Genomic DNA, 21787 nt, shown 5'->3' with positions numbered 1-21787 from the left:
ACTCTGGACATTCTAAAACATGTATCAAAGGTAATATTTCAAAAGTTGCGGATGGTTTTTGTATCCAGCAATCAGCCAGCTGAGTTAAAGCTTAGCTGCTGACGCATCCATCAGTCTGCTGAGTAACATGGGTGTGCATTTGAGCCAGTTCAACTGTGACTGTGCCAGGGAAGGAGGGCGCGATTCTGAACATAGGGCACACTGCAGCAGGGGAGGGATACGCTTAGAAGCTCAAACATACAAGCACATCTTGACAAGCACGCACATACACACAAGGTGTCTGCTGGTACCTCTGAACCACTTGGAGTCGTGCTTGACGGTGCGTAGAGCGGGGATGTCCCCAAGGCTACGATAAATCACCGCATCAATGGCCAGGAAGTCTGTCACCGTAGCTGTAAACAGATTCCCCTCTGAAACACATAAACATAAACATATAGTGGTGAGCTACACAACCTAGAAAAGAAACAATAGACAAAAAAAGATGCAGGAATTGAGAGAACTTCTGGTCAGGCTGAAAATATTTCTCTTGGCTTTGATTTTTATTTTATTTTTGAGTTTATTGGAAATCTGACATATTTGGGTGTTTCATTTTCATTTTAGTCAAATATTGTCTAAAGGACAATCAAGCCTGTAGTAAAACCACTGACATGAACAGCTTGAGACAGTCTTTATAGCACTTTATTATGTGTTAAATTTCATTAAAGACATTTCTCTCTTTGCTTCAAATTGTCAGATATAATCTTTGTCACTTCCTGCAAAATTAACAGGACAGCATTATACCTCTCCAACCCATGTTTTCCAGGTGAGTTGGAGAGGTTTGATTGTTACAGTATGAGGCTATTCAACTTTTCAAGTTCCAAAATACAAACTGCATTACAAAATTCAGCTTTGCCTACATTTTCATACAGGAATTATTTGGGACTGCTTTGTGTAAATGTTGCTTAGGTTAAAAACCTATTTTGGTCAACTTCAACCCTTATTTGGCACAGTTTATACAAGTGTAATACAATATCAGTTTGTTTTGATCACACGAAACTATCGAAATAATGACGAAATAAGCATGTCAAAATAGCTCAGAGTGACCTCTGCCTACAGTATCAGTTATCTTTCAGTCACATAACCATATTTCCTTACAGATGACTAGGTTATTACTTTAAATCAACTAGGGATTGAGTTAGAAATGACATTTTCTAAAGGTATGCAGAAACCAATGCATTTTCTGCAGGAAACTGTCCATGGCAGACTGCTCTTTTTAGTCAGTGAAAAGGTCAAGTTATGAAAAAAAAATAAAAAATGGACTGCAAATGTACAAAACAGGGAAGCTGCACAATGGGAAGAATTCAGATGTTTTAGTCAAACTTAAGTACGTACATGTTTTTTTTTCCATCTGTTCTGACACAAATTTTCTGAATTTCTAAAGAAGCCCAACAACCATGCATGAACGAGCCCAAAACAAAAAAATAAAACCTGATTTTGAAAGGCCTTATTAGCCATTGGATTAAGAATTCAACCAGGTTTCAGATTTAGGACAGAGTGTGTATACAGTAAAAATGATTGAACATTTTTTTCTAAAATTCGACCTTGCAGGTAAAAGTTTTTTTTTTTAACAAAAATTTCAGAGACTGTGTGGATTTTTGTAAGTTTTTCCAGTAAGTTTTTAGAACATATTTGAATGTATGACAATATTTATTCAATTTTTAACCATACCATAAAATGATATAACCAAACAGTTATGACTGAGGAAGAGATCTGTAATCATATGATTATAGGTGCATGTGATAAAAAATATCATTAGAATCTAGATTCTGACCCTCAGACAACTGTATTTCATAGTTTGGTCTGGTCCTCACTAATGAGGTAAGACATGTCGAGTCAAAGACTGTGACAGCTTATGAGTCTGATTTGTCATTTACAGCGGTCGTACAAAAAATGGAAATCAGACCTGCAACTCTATAGAAAGACTTTTTCAAGTTGCAGACATTTAGAACATCTTCCAAAGCTCCGACATGCTTTCTTCCTAACAAGCTTGCAACAAAAGCAGATGGCAAGATGCTAAAGAAAAACTCTTCAAAAGTGTTAACATAGAACACATAGCAGGCTCATTTTACTGCTGATTAAAAAGTGTAAAGAATATGACTTGACAGATTTAACTTTCATAAAGAGTTTCAGAAAGAGGAAACTGCTGTTTTCCAAAAGTAAACATCAGAATGAAAGTTGCAGAGAGAACAACAAGGAGTTCTGGAATAATGTTCTTTGGAAGCCTAATAAATAATAGTTTGCACACTGAACCAGTGAAAATTTGTTGATTTTTTTGCATCTACCGTAATTTTGGCAGGTGTTTACTGAGCCTATTTTCTAGCTTCTCCACTGTTTAAAGAACTTCTGCAAAAGCCTGCAGAATAAAGGATATTTTAGCATGCAGTGAATTAGGATGACTTTCAATATACATTTTGCTGACACGTTTGCTGACCCTATACCTGTTTTGTGCTCCACAAACTTTAGCTGAAAAAAAATTTACAACATGAAAAGTAAATATCTGTAATTAAGATGAAAATGCTGACAGATTAATTTTTACATTTAAACAGTTTGAATATCAGAGCATCATCTACTCAACCATCTGCAGAGACAAACGATGGCTGTCTCAACTAATTTATACCATTATAATGACAAACAATAAAGCAAAATGTTTGTTATCATAAACATGGCAGCTGACGAGACTGAAATATTACTGCAATAAAAAAAAAAATGATGGCTGTTCCATAATGGCTCTCTGCAGTTCATCTGCACAGAGCTGTTGATTACATTATCAGTGAAGTGAAATAAACAAGCAAACTGCAGAAAACTAATTGAAGTTGAACTAATGTGGCATATTATAGTGACAAATTTCAGGTTTTATAGAGGACCTGTGTTATTCTTCGGTTTTTCCATCTTTGTGACAGCTCTGTGGGATCCAGACTCAAAAGAGAAGTGTAGAGCCTGGAAGGAGTGTCTTACCAGCAAACAGAGCAACATTGGCGTGTTTAGGGTCATAAGGGCACCTCGCCATTCCATTGACCGGGTCTCCTATCATCTCCAGAGTATCACCCTGTAAACAAACAAACTTCAATCAACACGCTCTAAACAATAGAAATGCATCTATAGCAGCATAGTGGGGAAAAAAGCCACCAGAGAATGGCAATTAGACTGTTACTGAGAGAGCTAACTAATGATTCAGTGGTGGCAATTAGGCAATAAGAGAGTCGCATTCTCATACATAACTAAGAGACCAACCCCCACACTCAAACACCCACATGGAGTCTTGTTAATAATTCAAACACATTTTAGGCCATATTTACACCATCCTGCATCTATACACTGAAATTCCTGCTTGGGTTACAGCAGATGTATATTTATCAGGTAGATTCAAAACACAATTTAAACTGATTCTGCAGAAAACATAACTTTCAGTACCTCCAATCCACAGTCAAGAGCAAAAATCATTTATAAATGTCATTTCATTAAAACTGAGCTATAAATAAAAGAGCAGCTTGCATTTCTAACTAGTCCCCTGAGAAACAGACAGCCTATCAGGCAGAGACAGGTGTTGTATGGCATCGTTAGTGCCTGACAGATAATGGGCCAGGTTTGTTTCTAAGTTCCACTGTTGCACTAAGTCTGAAATGTGAGAGAGTGGAAATAACACTCATCTAATCTAATCTTTGATGGTGGAATGTTTTTTCCATTTCTCGTTCTGTTTTTCTCGCTCTTACTTGACTGCCTGCATTCCTTTAAAATCTCTGCAAAATGATGTGAAATAAGCTGAACCCAAATATTAATATTTATGGGTATTGTTTTGCCTCCCTTCAGCAAATCTTGGATTGTTACTGTAATTGAGTGAGACAGAGATCGCCTGGGAAGCTGGAGCAGGCTGTGTGGAGGAGGATTCAGGTGAGGCAACTTGATGGGAACAAACCTTAAGATTCTTAGATTTTTTTTAGGGACAATCTGTGGGGTCATTCTCTGAAAAAAAGTGAGATAATTGACTGAATCGTGGTGGGTTGACATTTTGACTTGTTGCTTTACACCTTGGGTCTTATCTTCTTTTTTATAGTACCTTGCAAATGTGTTCAAACCCCTAGAATGTTTTCACACCTAGTATATTATGATTGTTCTATTTAACAACTCTTTGTTGAAGAAAGACATGGAAAAGATTACAGTAAAAGTTATTTTAACTCTTAATTAACAATGATGACATCAACTTATTTCCTTTAATTATCTTGTAGGGCCTTGATATAAAAATTACAGAACAAACCTTCCAGACTGCCTCATAATGGCATGACAATCCAGAACGTACTTTAAAAAATATATAATCATAAATGTTTAAATATTCAATGGAAATAAAGAAAACAGGAAAAGTGTAAATTTTATTTGAACAGATACAAATGGAGGAAATATAAAAGAGAAATATTTATGGTTTTGTGTGCCTTTTCATCCAGGTCTTTATCAAAAAATAAACAATATGCAATAGTATTCTGAGAATAATTAAAGGGTTTCATTTGGTTTTTTTTAAAAAAAGGGTTTTGCATCACCTCACGTGAGCTGGAAGAAATAAAGTCCTAAAAGTAAGACAAAAAATGTTTTAACTTAGCAGACAGGATGAGATGAGCAAAGAGCAGGTTTTACACGTCATCCAGACACAAACGCAGACATGGATGCACAGTTTGTCAGAGTTAAGTGTGCATTACTGTAGCCTTGTATTGGGCAAATGTTTGGGAACATTGCAAGCCTGTCTATTGTGTGCTCAAATTTGTAAATGTGCAACGCAGTTTTTGGGACTTACTGTAACTGCAGGCAGCAGACAATATAATCAAAAACTTTCATGTCTTTGTTAGTATTCTAAACTGATATGGTAAAAAAAAAGCAGTACATAACTTTCAAGTAAAAAAAAAAATGTATCAAGCCAAAATCTAAAAATTGTTTAAAAATGTGTTTTTACTTTACACTGAGAAATGTAAGAACATCGTGTTTAACCACGTGCCTTTAGAAGGATCCTAAACAGCAAAAATAGACTACTTTGGCTGCATTTTGATCTAACTCTAAACGCTGTTCTTCTCTTTGGTCTCAGATGATTTCTCAAGAATAGTGGCCAATAAAAATCTCCTTAAAGACCCCAGCAGGTAGGTCAGCAATAAAGTTTTAGAACAGTTCAAGCAGTGCTGGTTCATAATGCAATATAGCAAGCTCACAAAGCACTGCTCAGTCCATCAAATGAAAGTACTCAAGTCCTACAAACCTAACAGAACATGGAAGTCAACCAAAACCAGACAAGCAAGTGGAGTATTAATCTGAGAGGCAGCAAATAGTTCAATTATAACTGAGCAAAGATTCACGCTTCAGGTGGGAGAACATGTTACAATTAAGCTATTAAGCAGTTTCAGAAAAGCTGTTTAATAGTAAATAGGGTGGGGGTAACAAGAGAAACCTGCAAGAAAGCCTCTAAGCCTCTGCAAGGCAAAACATGGAAATATCAGGTTCAGAGACACCCTGCTTTGGCTCTGACTCATCTTAAGGTATTCTGCTAAGAAGTATGTACAACAATGTCATTCTTTAGATATTCAAAGTTAGTCAAAATATGCTATGGAAGACCTGAAGAGGTAATGGCAAAAGTGGTTTTATCAGATCAATAAGGTTTGTAGTACTAAGTTGACGAAATATAAACAGGTTCATAGGGTCTGAATACTTTAACAAGGCCCTTGATCTGGAACTGGTGAAATTTCTTTAACGCAAGCCGAACAATAACTTAATATCAAACTAGGTAAACAAGTCATGTCTCCAGCCTTTTTCTCTCATTCTACCCTCCTTGACCGTTCACCCCTCTTTTTGTCCTTCTTGATTTTCTGTCTTTGACTCTTTAGCTCAGCAGACCAGAAGGTTTAACCACTGAGAAAAACAAGATTTGTTTCACTGAGGGGCAAGGAACTAAAACTGCCAGACAGAAAGGATAAATAACCTAGGAGGATACTGAGGAGGAAGTCAGCATTGCTTTGAGAGCCAAACAAACAACCCAAATCAATCAGTAAGTCTTCACCCAAGTAGATATACTAATTGCAAGGCTAAATAAAGATCTCTGATTGGGAAAACAAATGATCAGCCATTTATAAACTATGTTAAAGCATTTGTATGGATGAATGTGCTGTTGGCTGAACCACAAAAAGGTCTGCAAAGGTAACTGAAGAACTGGCAGATGAGAGGTTGTTGCTTACTGTGTAGTTGGCACAGAGCGGGTTAAAGGCGTTGGTGCCACACAAAAACAGGCCCCCCTGTCTGCTGAGCAGCACCTTGATAAAGTTGCGGCATTCATCCTGCAGGAATGAAAAAGACAAAGAGAGGGAAAGATTAATGTGCAGCAGGAGTAAAGAAAGGCAAGTGAAAAGGGCCAAAAGAAAAAAAAAGAAAAAACAAACAAGACTGATTATCCAAAACACTGTGAAATGAAGCTTTTTAACTGCCTGATGTGAGGAATTATTACACCATTAACACTGTCAATCATATTGACACAAACTAAAGGAAGCCTGCAGAGACTTTAAGTACCTGCTATAGACATGCACACGTAGGCAGCTTTATTTTGATTGACAGACTGTAATTCAATCCAGTTTCTGGATTTTCTAAACAAACAACAGACTTAAGGCTACATCTAACAAGAGGCAGCAACCATCTGTGTGACCAAATGGAGCTGTGTCTCAGAATCCTTGTTAGGTATTTGTTCTTTAAAATTGGTAGCTTTTATGTTTGTAATGCATCAGATAAGAGGTGATTCCCCCCACTTTGACACGCAGCCATGAATATAGGCCAAAAAACGCTTTTTTTGATAAAACTTAGAGTGATTCAGCTTATATCATCAATATAGCTATTGTTGCTATAAGCTGCTGGAGGACATAGGGACCACTTTTCATCCCTATGCTTCATTCTATTTATTTCCATTCTCCAATTAAGCATTATTATTAGTTCAACTGCTAACAGGTTTTCTTTTAACTATTTTTTGTTTGGCTCCATCAATCTTAACATTAACGCAAACAAGCTTCCCTGTAACAACATTAATAAAGGATCCCCACAGTATTATGCAGCCACCACCATGTGTGACATATTTTACAGATAGAATAGTGGGTTTAGAGTGAATTAGACCAAATTTGGGTGGAAACACTGCAGACCTGTGTAATTTTTTTTACTTGTGTGCCATCAAAGAGGGATAAATACATGAATGCCACTAAAAGTTTTACTTTCGCCGCCTTTGTTTTCTTTCACGAGCGACTTTGTTCTTGCATCTCTTCCAAAATCTCCATATTTAGAGATTACCCCACTGATGTATTATACAACAGTGGTAATCAACAACCAGCGATTCCCCTTCTCCAAATGTCAAGCGTCCCAGCCAGCATGGCACCAGAAGTGACACACACATAGATACAAAAACACCAAATGGGGTCTACTTCAAGACCAACACCTGCACTGATGTCATCTGAAAGAGCAGCGGGGCAGAAGCAGAGGCTGCAGAGGAGGTGATAGCTGATATGTCAAAGCAAAATGTGAGTGTGTCTGTGAGACAGGGATCAGAGAGACAGCAATGATATGAGAGACGAGTGAATGTTATTCCAGATGCTCCACCCTTCCCCCCCTCCCCCCTCCGCTTTCCCACTTTCCTCCCTGCAGGGTTCTCGTTTTTCACCGACAAACCCGACACAGGAAAGAAGGAAGTGTTTTTTTTTTCATCTGTGAGGTCTCAGGGCTTCTGTGCAGGGGTGTTTCAGGGTGTGTCAAGTTTTAGCTGTTATAATCACATATTGCCACATTACTATGTGACAAACAGAGTCGAGGCAGTGGAGGGTTATTTGTGGGGAAGCCTAGCACATGCATGCAGCAAGTGCTTCATATGGTGCCTGTAGCTCATCTTGTGATGTTTATCAGAGCACAGATGCAAGCTCACATTGAGGACCTTTTGCATGCTGTTTGTTGTTGGGTTGTCAGCTTGGTCTGATCTGTAATAACAAAGTCAGATGAAGAACTCCTAATAACAACCCGTTTCAGCTGCCAAGATCTCAGAGAGGGACATGAATACAAAGAAGACCAAGACCACTGCACAAATGTCTTCATTTGGCACTGATTGTACAAATGAAATGGAAGGTTTCCAGACTCCAGGATAAAAACAACACTTAGAGCCTTTGTAGCATCAACAATTAAGCTCTGATTGCCATTCCCACTTTAGCATATTCATTAGAATGTATGCAGAGCTGCACACGTGATGCATCAATTTACCCAAATTTAAATAAACCAGGAAGTTATTCTGTGGTTCCACGTAGGAGTCCTTATTCAAAGCCTAATTGTGCACACTGAATTAAAGCTTTATCAGCCTCTTCACAGAAAATCACAAACCAGTTATACGGGATCAAACAGTGAGTCACTGATTTAAACAAGTACATATGAATCCAAGGGCTGCCAGTCCCGTCGACTCTTCTCTCCTCTGCATTTCCCTCTTGTTTTGTAAACTCGCTCCCTTCGCAAAATCCAGACAAAACGCCACCTGTGCAGGCTGGCAATGCTTCCCAAGGCTCAAACAACTGCAAAACCTTCTCCATGTCAATCTCCTCTGTGTAGCCAAGCTCCCCGTGTCCTAAACAGCAGCTAGTGGGATTTCCAAACCTTTTATCATAATTCAAACAAATAATATTAATACATAAATACATCAATGTGAAAAGCCAGAGGGTCAGTTTTAACAATTTCATTAAACACACTACCCCAGAAGTTATAAAATTTAACATACAAACATTTATTTCTAACTTTTAGAAATTGACTACTATAAAATCTACTTTTCTTTTATTTGTGCTTATTTGATTAAATATTCAATAACAAACAATATCTAATGCATGTGTTTTGATTGTAATTCAAATGTTCCTATAGTTATTTATTTATAGCCCCTAGTATTGTTCATCTTTACTGTAGAAAAACATCTTATTATTTAAAAAAAAAAAACTAACCCGTGAAGCTATATTAAAAAACTCTGATCAGTTCTGTTTATGAACCCAGCAAACTCTCTATGTATGATTTGGAGTGTCNGTTTTAACGATTTCATTAAACACACTACCCCAGAAGTTATAAAATTTAACATACAAACATTTATTTCTAACTTTTAGAAATTGACTACTATAAAATCTACTTTTCTTTTATTTGTGCTTATTTGATTAAATATTCAATAACAAACAATATCTAATGCATGTGTTTTGATTGTAATTCAAATGTTCCTATAGTTATTTATTTATAGCCCCTAGTATTGTTCATCTTTACTGTAGAAAAACATCTTATTATTTAAAAAAAAAAAACTAACCCGTGAAGCTATATTAAAAAACTCTGATCAGTTCTGTTTATGAACCCAGCAAACTCTCTATGTATGATTTGGAGTGTCACTTTTACTCCAGAAAACACATTCAGTGTTGTTGTAATGACAATAATGCTTGTTGCAACTGCTGTGGTAAAATTGCCTTTTTGATAAGGGAGGGTTTCATTACTAAAGCATTGTTTTTTGTGATTGTTTTACTGTAAATATAAATTTATAGCCAAGACCACTGAGATAAATTTCAGAATACATTTAAAGGTCAATGGCATGTCATCTTAACAAATACCAGAAAATAATGTGATGAAACTGAGAGTAGATTAAAAGACTTTTTCGCTTCCATTCAGAAGCAGGTCTTTAGTATGAATGTTAGGGAAGATGTGTAGAAGTGATGCATAAGCAACGATATGTTTGGATATGCAAATCTGCAGTAATATTAAAGAGACACTAAGCAGGTACAGCAACAGGTTTGAAATCAGCTCCTTGCTCTGATATTAACCAGAACACTGTTGTTACGTCAGGAAGTGAAATTCCCAGCAAAGTCATCTCTCTTTAACTCACACGCAGAATAGACTAATCCAAAAAGCATTTATGGGGATATAAACGCGGCTGGCACACACACAACTGTGACAACGCATTCTCTGTTGCTACAACACATTGTCTCCAAACAACCTGCAGTTGAGATTCACCACTAAAGCACTCAGGAGGCTCCAACTTCGGCATCTGCTTCTCGTCTATTGTCAGGAATTCAACCTTTTGCTGTTAGATGATAAACATCTTTTCATTTGACCAAAGCGGAGACTTAATGACTGTTCTAACGATGAGAAAGAAAAGATCTTTATATGTTTAACCTCCGGCTGCAATAAGCGGTCCTGCTTTGGGAGTCACTAAATTACAGCACCGTTTTTCCCTGTAAAACCTTACTGTGTTTTGCTCTTTAGGGAGAAACAACAGATTTGTTTGTATGTGATGAAATCTAATAAAATATCCCAATGTTATCATGATGCCCTGCACAGTGGGAGCAATATAAGGGAGTACGTTGGTGGGTCGTTTTTAGCGAGCAGCTAAATCTCCAAAGTTTCCATTACATGCCTGGCTGGTCCCCTGATGTTCAAGGCAAGTGCTGTTCTCCCAAGAGCTGCTATGAGCCAGAAGTCTCCCACACACATGCACTCATTCCGTATACACAACAGACATGCAAACAAAGCCCTTTCTGAATCCCACTTTTCTGCTCATTAAGGACAGGTCTGTCATTTAGAGAAAAAATATTCCCTGATGCATAGTTCTGACTGAAAACAATATGACTCTCTGTGGCGGGAACACAGCATGAGTCTATGTTTGTACAAATGTGGGTGGAGGATACATTAACAACACAACTAATTTAGCAGTGAAATGCTGTTACATGTGCTGTGGTCTTAAACAGCATGTTATAGCTAATCCTGCACCCCTTCTCGGGGTTTGACAGTAATTCTGACAGAACTGATGACAGGCCACGAACAAACAATCAGTGACAAGGAGGGGAGTAAGAAGGGAGAACCAGGGAAGTAATGCAGTTCTGAGGATAAGTAAAGAAAAGAAATATTCTGAAGAAAGAAAGTTTTCCAGGTGGGTCTGCTAGTCCTTTAATGAGATCATCTTAGCCAAATTCCCTCTTCAACACATGCATCTATCTTATTGTGGTCATATGAAGATTTATACAACCTCAAGAAAATATGTTAGGTCAGCTTTTCAATGCTTTAGAACCTCCAAAAAACTCCAAACGCTGTACCCTGCTCTGCTACAGTGAGTGTAAGTGAGTATAAATCTACACACAAAAGGCCCATTTTAAAAATCTCTGGTACAACATTTTTAAAATGGGCATTTTTGATTACATTTATATGAATGAGATGTAAGAAAAACTCTTGGCTTACCTCCATTTTATCAAATTGTATTGAGTACAACACGGACTAATTCATATGCCTTACTGCACGTCCTAAATGTGTTTCTGCACACTCCCGCTCAGCCAACTAAAAGAAGGGACTTTTAGAAATACTTCTCATGATGAAAAGGTGTAGAAATTAGGAGGCTTCATATCCCTCGCTTTTAAGGTGAATAATTATTTAGCTCCCTTTGAAAACTTTGTGCTGATTCTGAGAATAAAAGGAAAAAAAAAAACAATCTTTGAATTTTAGGCGGTCGTGCAGGACCCATGTACGTGGCCAAACCGGGTTCGAATCCGACCTGTGGTCCTTTGTCGCATGTCTCTCGCCTTCTCTCATACCCCCATTCCTGTCAGACTATTTGTAAAAAAAACGAGCCACTAGTGCCTTAAAAACTCGAAAAATAAAAAAGTTAGGCCTCACCAATTTATTTCCTTCTATTACATCAGACATTTACAAGTGGTCCAAACTGCATTTTTTGCAGCTTTTTGAACATGATGATGATATGTAATCAATTGAACCAAAAATCACTTATATCTGATCCCCATGGTTAATATCTAAATTAAGATTTCTAACTACTTGCATTTGATTACAAAAATGCTGATTTGAGATAAGAAGTATATGGTCCAGCTCTAAACATAAAAAACATGAAAGGAATCATGGCATCAAACGGCACATACTGTATATAAATGAAAAGGGTGAATTGCTCATTCAGCAGAAGAGGTCATTCTGCAGTAGTTCTCTCACATGTTGATTTTTACCAGAAAGCATTTATTTTTTTATATTTCTCTTCAAATCATTCCTTGCTATTAAATGTGAAAATGTACTAACAATAGCAATGCAGTTAGAAATAAACTGCTTTGTATATATTAAAAAAACAGCAAAAATACAGAGAGAACGTGCTGTTAGTGTTACAAAAGCTCCAAATCCTAATCTACGTATTTCTGACCAAACATCTCTTCTATCAGAGTTCTCGCTTAATGGCCAACTTTGAACTAAAAGATAAATAAATTATGTTCTAACCCAAACCTATAGTTGCAGATAGCAGCAGGTATGTGATTCAACTGTCAAACAACCAGCATTAAACTCAAGTTTAAAGCTAGAACACCATTATATAATTTATTTGCCTCATACTTATTTCTATGACATTATATTATGAAATTAGCACAATTACCTTAACATGTTATTTATTTTTAATCCAATCCTTCATAGTCCACCAGGTGGATATTATTCTATGCTGTTCTTTTCAAGTTGATTGTAAAGCTTATCTGATACAAGAACTGAATTTTTGTAAAGTTCTTGTGCTAAATGTGAAAGTTAACGGCCAAGTTTTTGTTTTTTTCAGCTGCTTTTCTGTTTGTTTATTTACAAGATGTTTTATAGGTAAAACATGCCACCCAGACCTTTATGAGCAAATGTTCTGTAAGAAGGCAAACAGGGACAGTCTTACAGCTGTATACATCCAAAATATACCAAAGTATTAATCTCAGAGCGTAACACTAACTATATACAAAACTGTTTCCCACGTTGCATGCAGTGCTACATTGTTAATGACACGATTTATGTTAAATGAGCAGGAGTTACTTTAAAACCTTTGTCCAGCACAGTCCATTCGAGGCTGTATCGCACAATGAAGAATCCTCCTGTTAAATTTCTCTAAAGGTGGCTTTGGTTTCTCTTGACTTGGAGGCATCCATAATGGGCCATCACAGAGAAAAAAATCAGTATTCGAGGCCGCTCTTTGCCCTTGGCAAAGCTCTTTTAAACTTCTGTAATTGTGGTGTTATTGCAAAACAGCACGCTGAGATTTTAGATCAAGATAAGCTGCCTTGGAGATGACAAGCTTTCCAGGGATTTCAAAGCAATTTCTAAAGAGAGCACAACAGCTTTCTGCACACATTACAAAAGGGAAGCAGTGAAAGAAGAGGCACTGATCATCATTTTAGGGTGTCATTATGAACTGCAGCCAATAGAGCATGTTTAAGAAAGTTAAAATCTAAAATAAACAGTGACATCTTCAAACTTTTACATACTGTGTCTTAAGGTTTATGTACAGAATTTTTTGGGACATAATAACACCTGAAAGGCTTTAAAATTCTGTAAGTAAATTGATCCCAAAGTTGTCAATACTGTATCAAAAATGGTTATTCTAAAAGTTTTGCTTGTACTGAGATGCAGGGATGGATAAATAGCAGATTAGGAAAAAAAAACTGCTGAAGAAAACATGAAATGCCTTCAAATAAAAATATATCAAATCCTGCAAAGATCCATCTACAGTCAGAGCCTGACTTATTCAACTGTTACCCCTTTCCCACTGGGAAAAACCCTTTAAACCCAGGAGCAATTAGCTGTTAGTGTCAGTGGGAACAGCTCACTGACACATGTCTACCCGGGTCAAACGACTCGAACAACCCGCGGTAAAAACGCCTCGGCTCTGATCGGCATGCTGTGGGAACAACAGAGCCGGGTTGACTCGCTAAATTATGTGAAACACGTCAACACAGGGTGCTTCTGTTTACATTCGATACACATTGCAAAGCAATGCTGAGAGGTATTCGGACAGATAAATGAGAGAAATAATAAAGCACACTTACTACACCCTGGCTTCCTTACATGTTGCTCTCCATTGTTTACTCTCCTGATTTCTGTTGCACTAGAGACAGCATCATTAACCGAGCGTGATGGTGTCACCAGACACGCAGCTTGCCAGCGAAGGGTTAAACTGAGCTTTTTTTTGCCATTGGGAAAGGGGCCAAATGCACATTGTTAGCAGGTTTGAAAATATCAGTTTAACCTATTTTCAGCGGGAAAGAGCCTCAAGACTTTTTTACATGAATCAGCCAGTATCCTTAAAATGTGTTAATTTAGTTTGAGATGCACATTTCACTATTTCTAGAAACTTAACCTTACCTTAACCGCTATTATCTCGGTAGATTCTTATGGTGTTTTTTTGTTTATTCCACGTATTGAATGGAACAATGAACTCTGTGTAATTTAGGGATCTCAAATCTTTATCAGAGGATGAGGGCTCATGACTCTCATTCTGATATCCTGGCTGATCTTTCTGCTTTTTTCCTGGTATAACGCAAGGAGGCAGAGAAATGAGTGTATTACGCCTTAAAAATAAACCCATTGTGTCATTTTTTAAACACAGATAATGTATGATCATTTTGCTGTCTTGACTGGAAAAAAAACATGAATCATTTATTTAGTCTTATTTAATGTCAGACAGTGATAACACAAATATCTGGTTTACACAAGCATCTTGTTTCCAAAGTAAATGGCTTAATTTAATTTACTGATATTTTTGTGCTGGGGACATCACTTAATTAAAGGTAACTGGATATTAAAAATAAACTGGTAGAGTGCCCATGACATGTTTGTCAAAAATGAAGCTCCATGTGAGTTGAAAGAATAATCACTACATGAGCTAGGTGTGGTTTCATATTTATCATTTAGCACCAAGCAAACATCCAGGAGGGAGATTTTGTTTTCATGCTCAAGCTAGCAAAAGGTGCTTTGGTTGGATGATTTAAAACCCAAGAGCATGATCAAGGCAATATTGATTAAACAATCTTGCTAAGTGCTGGTCATAGCAATGCCCAAGCACTCTTTAGAAGTGCATGACTTTGTTTGCATGCAAATGGCCACCATCACTGCCTGATACTGGCACAGAGCCATTCTGCTTTATATCTTGTTTTATAGGAGTGAAGGGAAAGAAGGAAGCAAAGAGAAGATGTAACAACTAGGGCTAATAAAAGGCCAAACATACAGAAGATTGAGGCAACAAGGGAGGATCTGTAAGAATGGCAAGTGACTCTGGTTGCAGCAACAATCCTTTGGTCAACACAAGAAAAACAGCACAGGAGTTAGGATATTGAATTTTAAGCCTAATTAAGGCAGAAAACGGTGTCCTTCCTGATCAGCCAAGCAGAAATATTTAATTACAAAACCAATTCTGGGGTGGCAAGTGTACCACATCTGACACTGCCTTCCTCCAAGCAGAACAGGATATGTTCAGAGGGTGAAAAGGAGGAGGGAAAAAAAGAAAGAAAGACGGTGTTAAATCTGGGAGAAAAATCGAATTCATATTTGTTTAGGATGGACAGAAAGAAACAGAATACCATGGGTATACATACCAGCATAAATACTTTGTTAATATTGCTTACAATAATTATAAAACGATTCAGGAAGTATGCATGGAGGGATTTAATTAGAAATCGACTACTATATTTTCTTTTATAAATAAAACATTTAATTTAATCTCTAAGGGAATGATGAACCTATTAGAGAAGTTTTACCATCACAAAACTGAATATAATAGAACAGAGCATAAAGTAAAAAAATTTACACAAAGATAACATAAAAACTGTACAAATGGTCATTTTTGTATAATTTTTCAAACAAAACCTTTTAATATTGGTTTATTGAAATATTTTTGTTAAACCATACATTTATTGCAGTACTTTTATCCCGCAAAAATACATGTTAAGTAATTGAGAGGCATAAGATAGCTGCCACAAGATAAAATCCTATTCCCTGCTTATTATTTAAACTTATTTAAATGTATCGCCCTGAAACCAGTTAAATTTTGCTATGTTTCCCCATCTGTTGTGCAATAGCAACTCCTATCTGTTTTGCCTCACTTCAGTGAGTTTCACATAATGCAACACAGAGGCGTTGTATAGGCATAACTAACAGCTACAGCTTTCAGTGGTCCAGAGAGCATAATATTTTTACATTTTATGAATACCTAAAGTGTTAGTATATTATGCTTGGGTATTGACAAATATAAATCTTGTGCATTCTGTTGTAATGTTTAAACCATTATATTATTTACATGGGATCTTTAAAGCTCACATGATAAACATTTGAAGTCAAGGACCCTGTGGTAAAACTAAGATACAGGCAACGGATAATATAGGTGCTGCTGACTGTGCAAAGATGCCCCTGAGACAGTCCGGCACATTAAAGCTGGTTGGATGATACTGCAAAACAAAGAAGCTGGAAGAGCGTACATCTGTGTTTATCATGGCCTTGAATTCCCTCAGTCTAAGTGGGAGGCACCAGCGAGAGGCCATGGAAATTACAGGGTTAACATCCTGTGGGACTTCCAGCTCCGAAAAGACAACAGATGATCAGTAACCGATGAGACATTGTGGTGCAGGACAAAAGCAAGACAGTAACACAGTGGGGGAGGTAGCAGTGATTCCATCAAAACATCGAAAATAAGAATAATAAAAGGGTTGAGATATACAGAGAGCTTAAATAGATTTGTGTTCAGGGTAATATTTGTCCAACATGCATATTCTAACTGAAGGGTAAGCAAAAAATATAAATCTTCACTGAATTTCATAGAAAATTTGTGAAACAAGCCAAAAATTAGAGCATTGATGATGATGCTTTCCAAATTCATATATCAAATTATCAGTGGAAACATGCAAAAAAAATGTTAGTCAAAACTAGAATGGTTTGTTCGATTGCTGTATATAATAAAAACGTTCTATTCAAGTGTAGATGCAAAATGTATATTTTTTCCACAATTAACACTTCTTTTACAGCGTTACATTATGTTCATAGAGATGCTTCTCTCATTTTAAACCAGAGACTACAATCAGGTTTAAAATCCTTTTCAGAAAAGGTGAGGTATGAATATAAATGTTAGATTTTGCAAATTGTTTTGCAGGAACCTATTAAGAGAAAAACCTCATTACCATGTTCTGCTCAATTATGAGATGAAATCGTTTGCATTAAGGAGCATGAGGTCAAATCCAACTGTGTCTTTATCTGGAAGTGAGCAGCTGCTGCAAACTGAAAGGCTTCTAGAAAAAAACTCATCTTCTTTGTGAAGAGTCACCATTGAGGACAGATTCCACAACTCTTTCTGCAGCGCCATGGTGATGGATTCATGTTGGATTTTTGAGTCCTATTTTTTTACTGTGCCGCTATAAATGAATTATCTTACGGTGGTATATTTATATCCACATGTTACTGTAGTCACAAAGCCGATACTATCTTTAAATTGGAAAAAATATGTCGATTTTTTTTTCAAACACCGTCTAAAAATGCTGACTTTAGAAGAGCTAATTAATTACTAATGCCTTATTACCAAACACCTTTTAAAGACTTTCTGAAAAAGGAAACTAAGGATGTGAAAAATTCATTTTGATTGAAGTGTTAATTTATGCACCTAATTATTTTTCAGCCTGTATTCAAAAGTTAAAAGTAGTTTTGTAAGTCTTTGCCAAAAATTGATAATAATGTCCTACTTTCTTCAGCAAAACTAAAAATAACGGCTCAGTGACAAGAGAACTTTAAGAAATTTACTTTTTTATAAGAAGAGCTAATATAAAGTTCTGTTGCATGACCAAATATATGTTTTCAAGTCCATCAATCCAAATATATCTTTTAGATTGTTTAAGACCGTGCTTTAAAATGTGGATATCTCTTGACTATTTACCAAATGCAAGAAGTGTTTAAAATAAGAACAGCTTTTTGTGGAAAATGTTGACCTTAAAGTCTAAAGGTCTACATAAATCTGTATGCATTTCTACTGGTTAGGATCTCCATTGAAAAGCATCGGAGCCCTCAGAGAGCTGGCTGAAAGGACCTGGCACTGTTCTTATCTTGCCCGCGTTGCTGTGTGACTCACGGCATTAGCAGGCAGCACAGTCATTAGGGGCAAGAAGACCTTTCATATCTCCGACAGCCCCACAGCCCTCCTCAGGGTCGGCCAGCAGGGACTCACACACTCCCTGCCTCCTCCCTCCTCTGAGCCTCAGCTTTTTGTCTCAGTCCCTCGATCCTCCATTGTGGCTCTGTCTCACACAGATTCAATGTCAGGTGTTCTCTCGCTGTGTTAAATAAGTCATTTTTTTCCCGGTGCCTTAGGGGGCACAGCTCATGTGGCCCCCTTCAATCACATCCATCATCCGGCGCATAAAACCACTCACACACATAAGCCTAATATGTGCTGTTTATGTGTGGCAGACAGCAGCTCGGTATATGAGTGTTGGAAATATAAGAGGTATTCAGGCGTGGGCTGCTGGCTGCTGTTGGGACATATCACCCCATCTCTTCCTCGCCACGCTGTTTTTTTTTGTGACACCCACGTACTTTTAGTGAGGACACAGACCACAGTGTTAACCCATGATGGAGGGATAAGTTTTAAGCATGGAGATCTAATTCTTTGTCTTTCTTTATCAAACAAAGAAACGACAGGAAAGCTGATTCTGTGCTACAAAACCTTGCCTTATTGTAGTGAAAGACAATAATTAACAAATTACAGCCCAGCTGAAACAATGAAACAGCTCACTGAGTGGCATGCCAAGTTCGAATAAACAACTAAATTAAATGCTTGCAAGTTTTTCCATATTTTCTGTTATCTATTTTTTTTTGCAGAACTGCCTTCTGCAAAAAAGCATGTCCTCCAAACAGAATAGATTTTATTTCTTTTTATTTATGTCCATTATCATCTCAGAAAATTGAATTTTATTCTAAAAAACCTATTTCTCAGGTAGATATAGACCATTCTCTAGTAACAATGTCAGTTAGAAAGTTAGGCTTTTAAAACTGTTAAAGGATTTTCTATCATGTTTTTTTTTTTTCCTGGAAGGTAAAGCTCTTTACATTAAATCAGCGAAGAAAGTGTCAGTGTAAGTGCGCCCCTCCTGCACTTTTTACTCTGCACTGACATCCAGCAAACTTAAAGCAAACTACTGCCCTCATTCAGTTTCTGTACAAGAAAACAAATAACCAATATATTACTAGTTTAAAAAAAAACTCATTCAACCTGTCTAAATGAATAAAGTGAAAGTGGCAGAAACACACATTTGTACCATTTTTTAACTGAAGAGTAGAAGCTTGCAACATGCAGACTACTACGTCAGATAGCCTGATTATTTAGCCAGACAGAATCATATTAATGTATAACTCATAACTCTATAAATAACCATAGTGGTAGTTTATTTTCTTTACAATAAACATGCTTGTGTATCTTCTAGAATGAATACAAAAATAAAATATTTTATTTTAATTATTTTATATAATTATCTGCTGCTTTTTGGTTCACATAAAAGCACTTAGCTTATCAATATGTTTCTGTTCACACTTTTTAAAGCAAATACTGTTAAATCCTATCATTTTTGCTATGGCATAATAACCTTAAACCAACTTAGTAGCAAAGAAAAAAAAAAGCCGGACTGATGCATTCAGTCCTAATATTTATCACGAATCAAAAAACATATCAAAACAGAACCAAAAATTGACTTGGAGATGATACAGAACTTGTTAAACATGAGAACAACTGACTGCAAATTCCCTCTGTGGCCTTAAATATAAGATTAAGCTGCATGAAGAAACTGTCTTACCTCATGTTTGCCCTTCATCCTGCAGATCCGAATGTCATTTTTATTCGACTCCCAGGTTCTTTTCTGCACATGAAAAAACAGGCATAAATGATCCTAGCTGGTAAGTTACTTGTGCATGTCTCTGTAGACTTAAATAACGTCTCTATGGAATTTTATAAATGCTACGTGTGTCTATCTAGGAGACATACTTTGCTGTAAAACATCTCATCCCCTGCACTGTTGTCCAACTCCACTCGGAAAAGGTCATCCCTGTACAGAGAGACAAAGAGAGAGAAGGTGACTGAGCTGTGCCAGTCAGTGCAGAGTTATCAACAGCTTCACAAAGGACACTACTGCATTAAGGACACTATGAAAAATTACTGTTGCACGTTATTGCAATTTATTACAGACTCACAGAATGACTCCCACCCTTTCTTCCCCTTTTATTTAAAAACCTGTATCTCTTTCCATCTGTTGCAAAAGTCTGTGTTGAGAAGTTCATGTTTGCAGTGTAGCAAAAAGTCAAAAAGATTGACGTGGTAAGAATATCTCTGTAAGGCTCCTATGTATACAAATTTACAAAGATAATATTTCTAAGCTTGGTGTATTTTTGCACCATCAAAGCCCACAAGTTACATTTATTAATTAAATTAAACGTATCAAAAGAGATATTTAGATCAGAGCTTTACAAGGTCTTCGATTTGTCAGCAATCAAAAGACAAATGACACCCCTCTCTGTCATAAAGTCTCACATTCTGCTCTCAACTTTAGCCTCTGATCATTAAACTTGACTCACTGCCTTGGATTTTCTGCTCAGCCTCCCAACTCAGGCTTATCAGCCAAACTGAAAAGCCAGTAATTGAATTAATGAATGATTTAATCAAGTGGTTACATTGAGGCTTTCACACCCTCACATGCTTCCCACACATGGCCCAAAAAAACCTAACGCCATGAATAAATTCATAAAACTCCAAACACCGCTTTATTGCACTTTTAATCCGGAGATAATTGTGTGGCAACCTTGGATGTACCTGTGAGAAATGCCTGCTGAACAAGTGCTATGCCGGGCAGATAAAAGCTGTGGTTTGCATATTGATTAAGGCCCTCCTATCTATTGGGGTGGATCAGAAGTGAGGCGTTCAGCTAAGCACAGGGCCACACTCTGAATGGTCTAATCTGTAAATCTCTGATAGCCATGTTAGTGCTGCGCTATCGATCCCATCCCTCATCCAGCTCCGTCCCTCATCTCTGCTGCATTTTCTCTCTTGGTATAACCTTTTCTCTGACAGCGGGAGAGGTTATCTTTGTTCACAAGTGCCTGCCTATCCTTTTACAAAATGAGAGCATATATGCAGAGTACATGTGGATTTGCTGATGATTTTATTAACAGGGAGAAGTTAGAAGTGAGTGCTTAATGAGACTGCAGGTACCATCTGATTACTCTTCCCCTGAATAATTTATCTTCATTTCCTGTTGTTCTGTTAGAAGATTACCCCCCTTAGTCAGCCTTGCAGAGCTCAGGGGTGAAGAAGCATTGGCTTAGTGCACCCCCCCGCTTAACAGGTCAAAGTCTGAAAACAGTGTGGGGCAGCGAGTCGAGCCTAATCTCATCGAGGCTGCCTCAGCGTTAGCACCGTGAATAAAGCTTATGATAATAAATGGCTTGAATCATTTTTTTAATACATTTGTCTTAATTTCTACCTCAACTTCTATCAGGTTGTTAAATATTTGAGATTTGGGAATGCAGGACTATGTTAATGTTAGAAAAAAGGTATTAAAACTGAACATTTAAAGCAAGAACAGAAACGTTTTGCGAGTCCTGAAGTACTCAAATATGTAAGGCTGAAGGACTGTGCAGTGTCACCGTTAAGATGATTTCTTTATTAAAAGTTTTAAGAGGTATGTGATGTTTAATAGAAAGAGATGTGTACAAAAAAATGTTACATATTATTTTAACTGCAAATGAAAATAATTGGTCTTCAAAGATCCAGCCTCAAAGAGCACTTCTAGTGCTTAATATACTGCCTGGCCAGCAATAACATGAGTCACCCACTCTGGGTCGGGTTAAATACTAGCATAGAGTGGAGAAGGAAAAAACTTCACTTATCTTTATTTAATAATTTTCTTTGAACATAGTTGGGAATGTCATGTATACTCCTTTT

General features: G+C 37.0%; 1 protein-coding gene across 1 annotated transcript in view; it reads right to left on the bottom strand.

The window, feature by feature from the left end:
• sema6b (sema domain, transmembrane domain (TM), and cytoplasmic domain, (semaphorin) 6B) overlaps positions 1-21787 on the bottom strand; it is a 195888-nt gene that overhangs the window by 68137 nt on the left and 105964 nt on the right. The window contains exons 4-8 of the mRNA XM_015370359.1: positions 19835-19895; positions 19647-19709; positions 6243-6341; positions 2995-3085; positions 291-410 (exon numbers count right to left, since the gene is read on the bottom strand). Coding sequence (XP_015225845.1) covers positions 291-410; positions 2995-3085; positions 6243-6341; positions 19647-19709; positions 19835-19895 — 434 coding nt within the window. The remainder of the gene's footprint in view (positions 1-290; positions 411-2994; positions 3086-6242; positions 6342-19646; positions 19710-19834; positions 19896-21787) is intronic.

The sequence above is a fragment of the Cyprinodon variegatus genome, unplaced genomic scaffold (genome assembly GCF_000732505.1).
Source record: "Cyprinodon variegatus isolate N-32 unplaced genomic scaffold, C_variegatus-1.0 Scaffold45, whole genome shotgun sequence".
Taxonomy (NCBI): domain Eukaryota; kingdom Metazoa; phylum Chordata; class Actinopteri; order Cyprinodontiformes; family Cyprinodontidae; genus Cyprinodon; species Cyprinodon variegatus.
The sequence above is the reverse complement of the archived record's forward strand: the minus strand, read 5'-3'. Positions and strand labels throughout refer to the sequence as shown.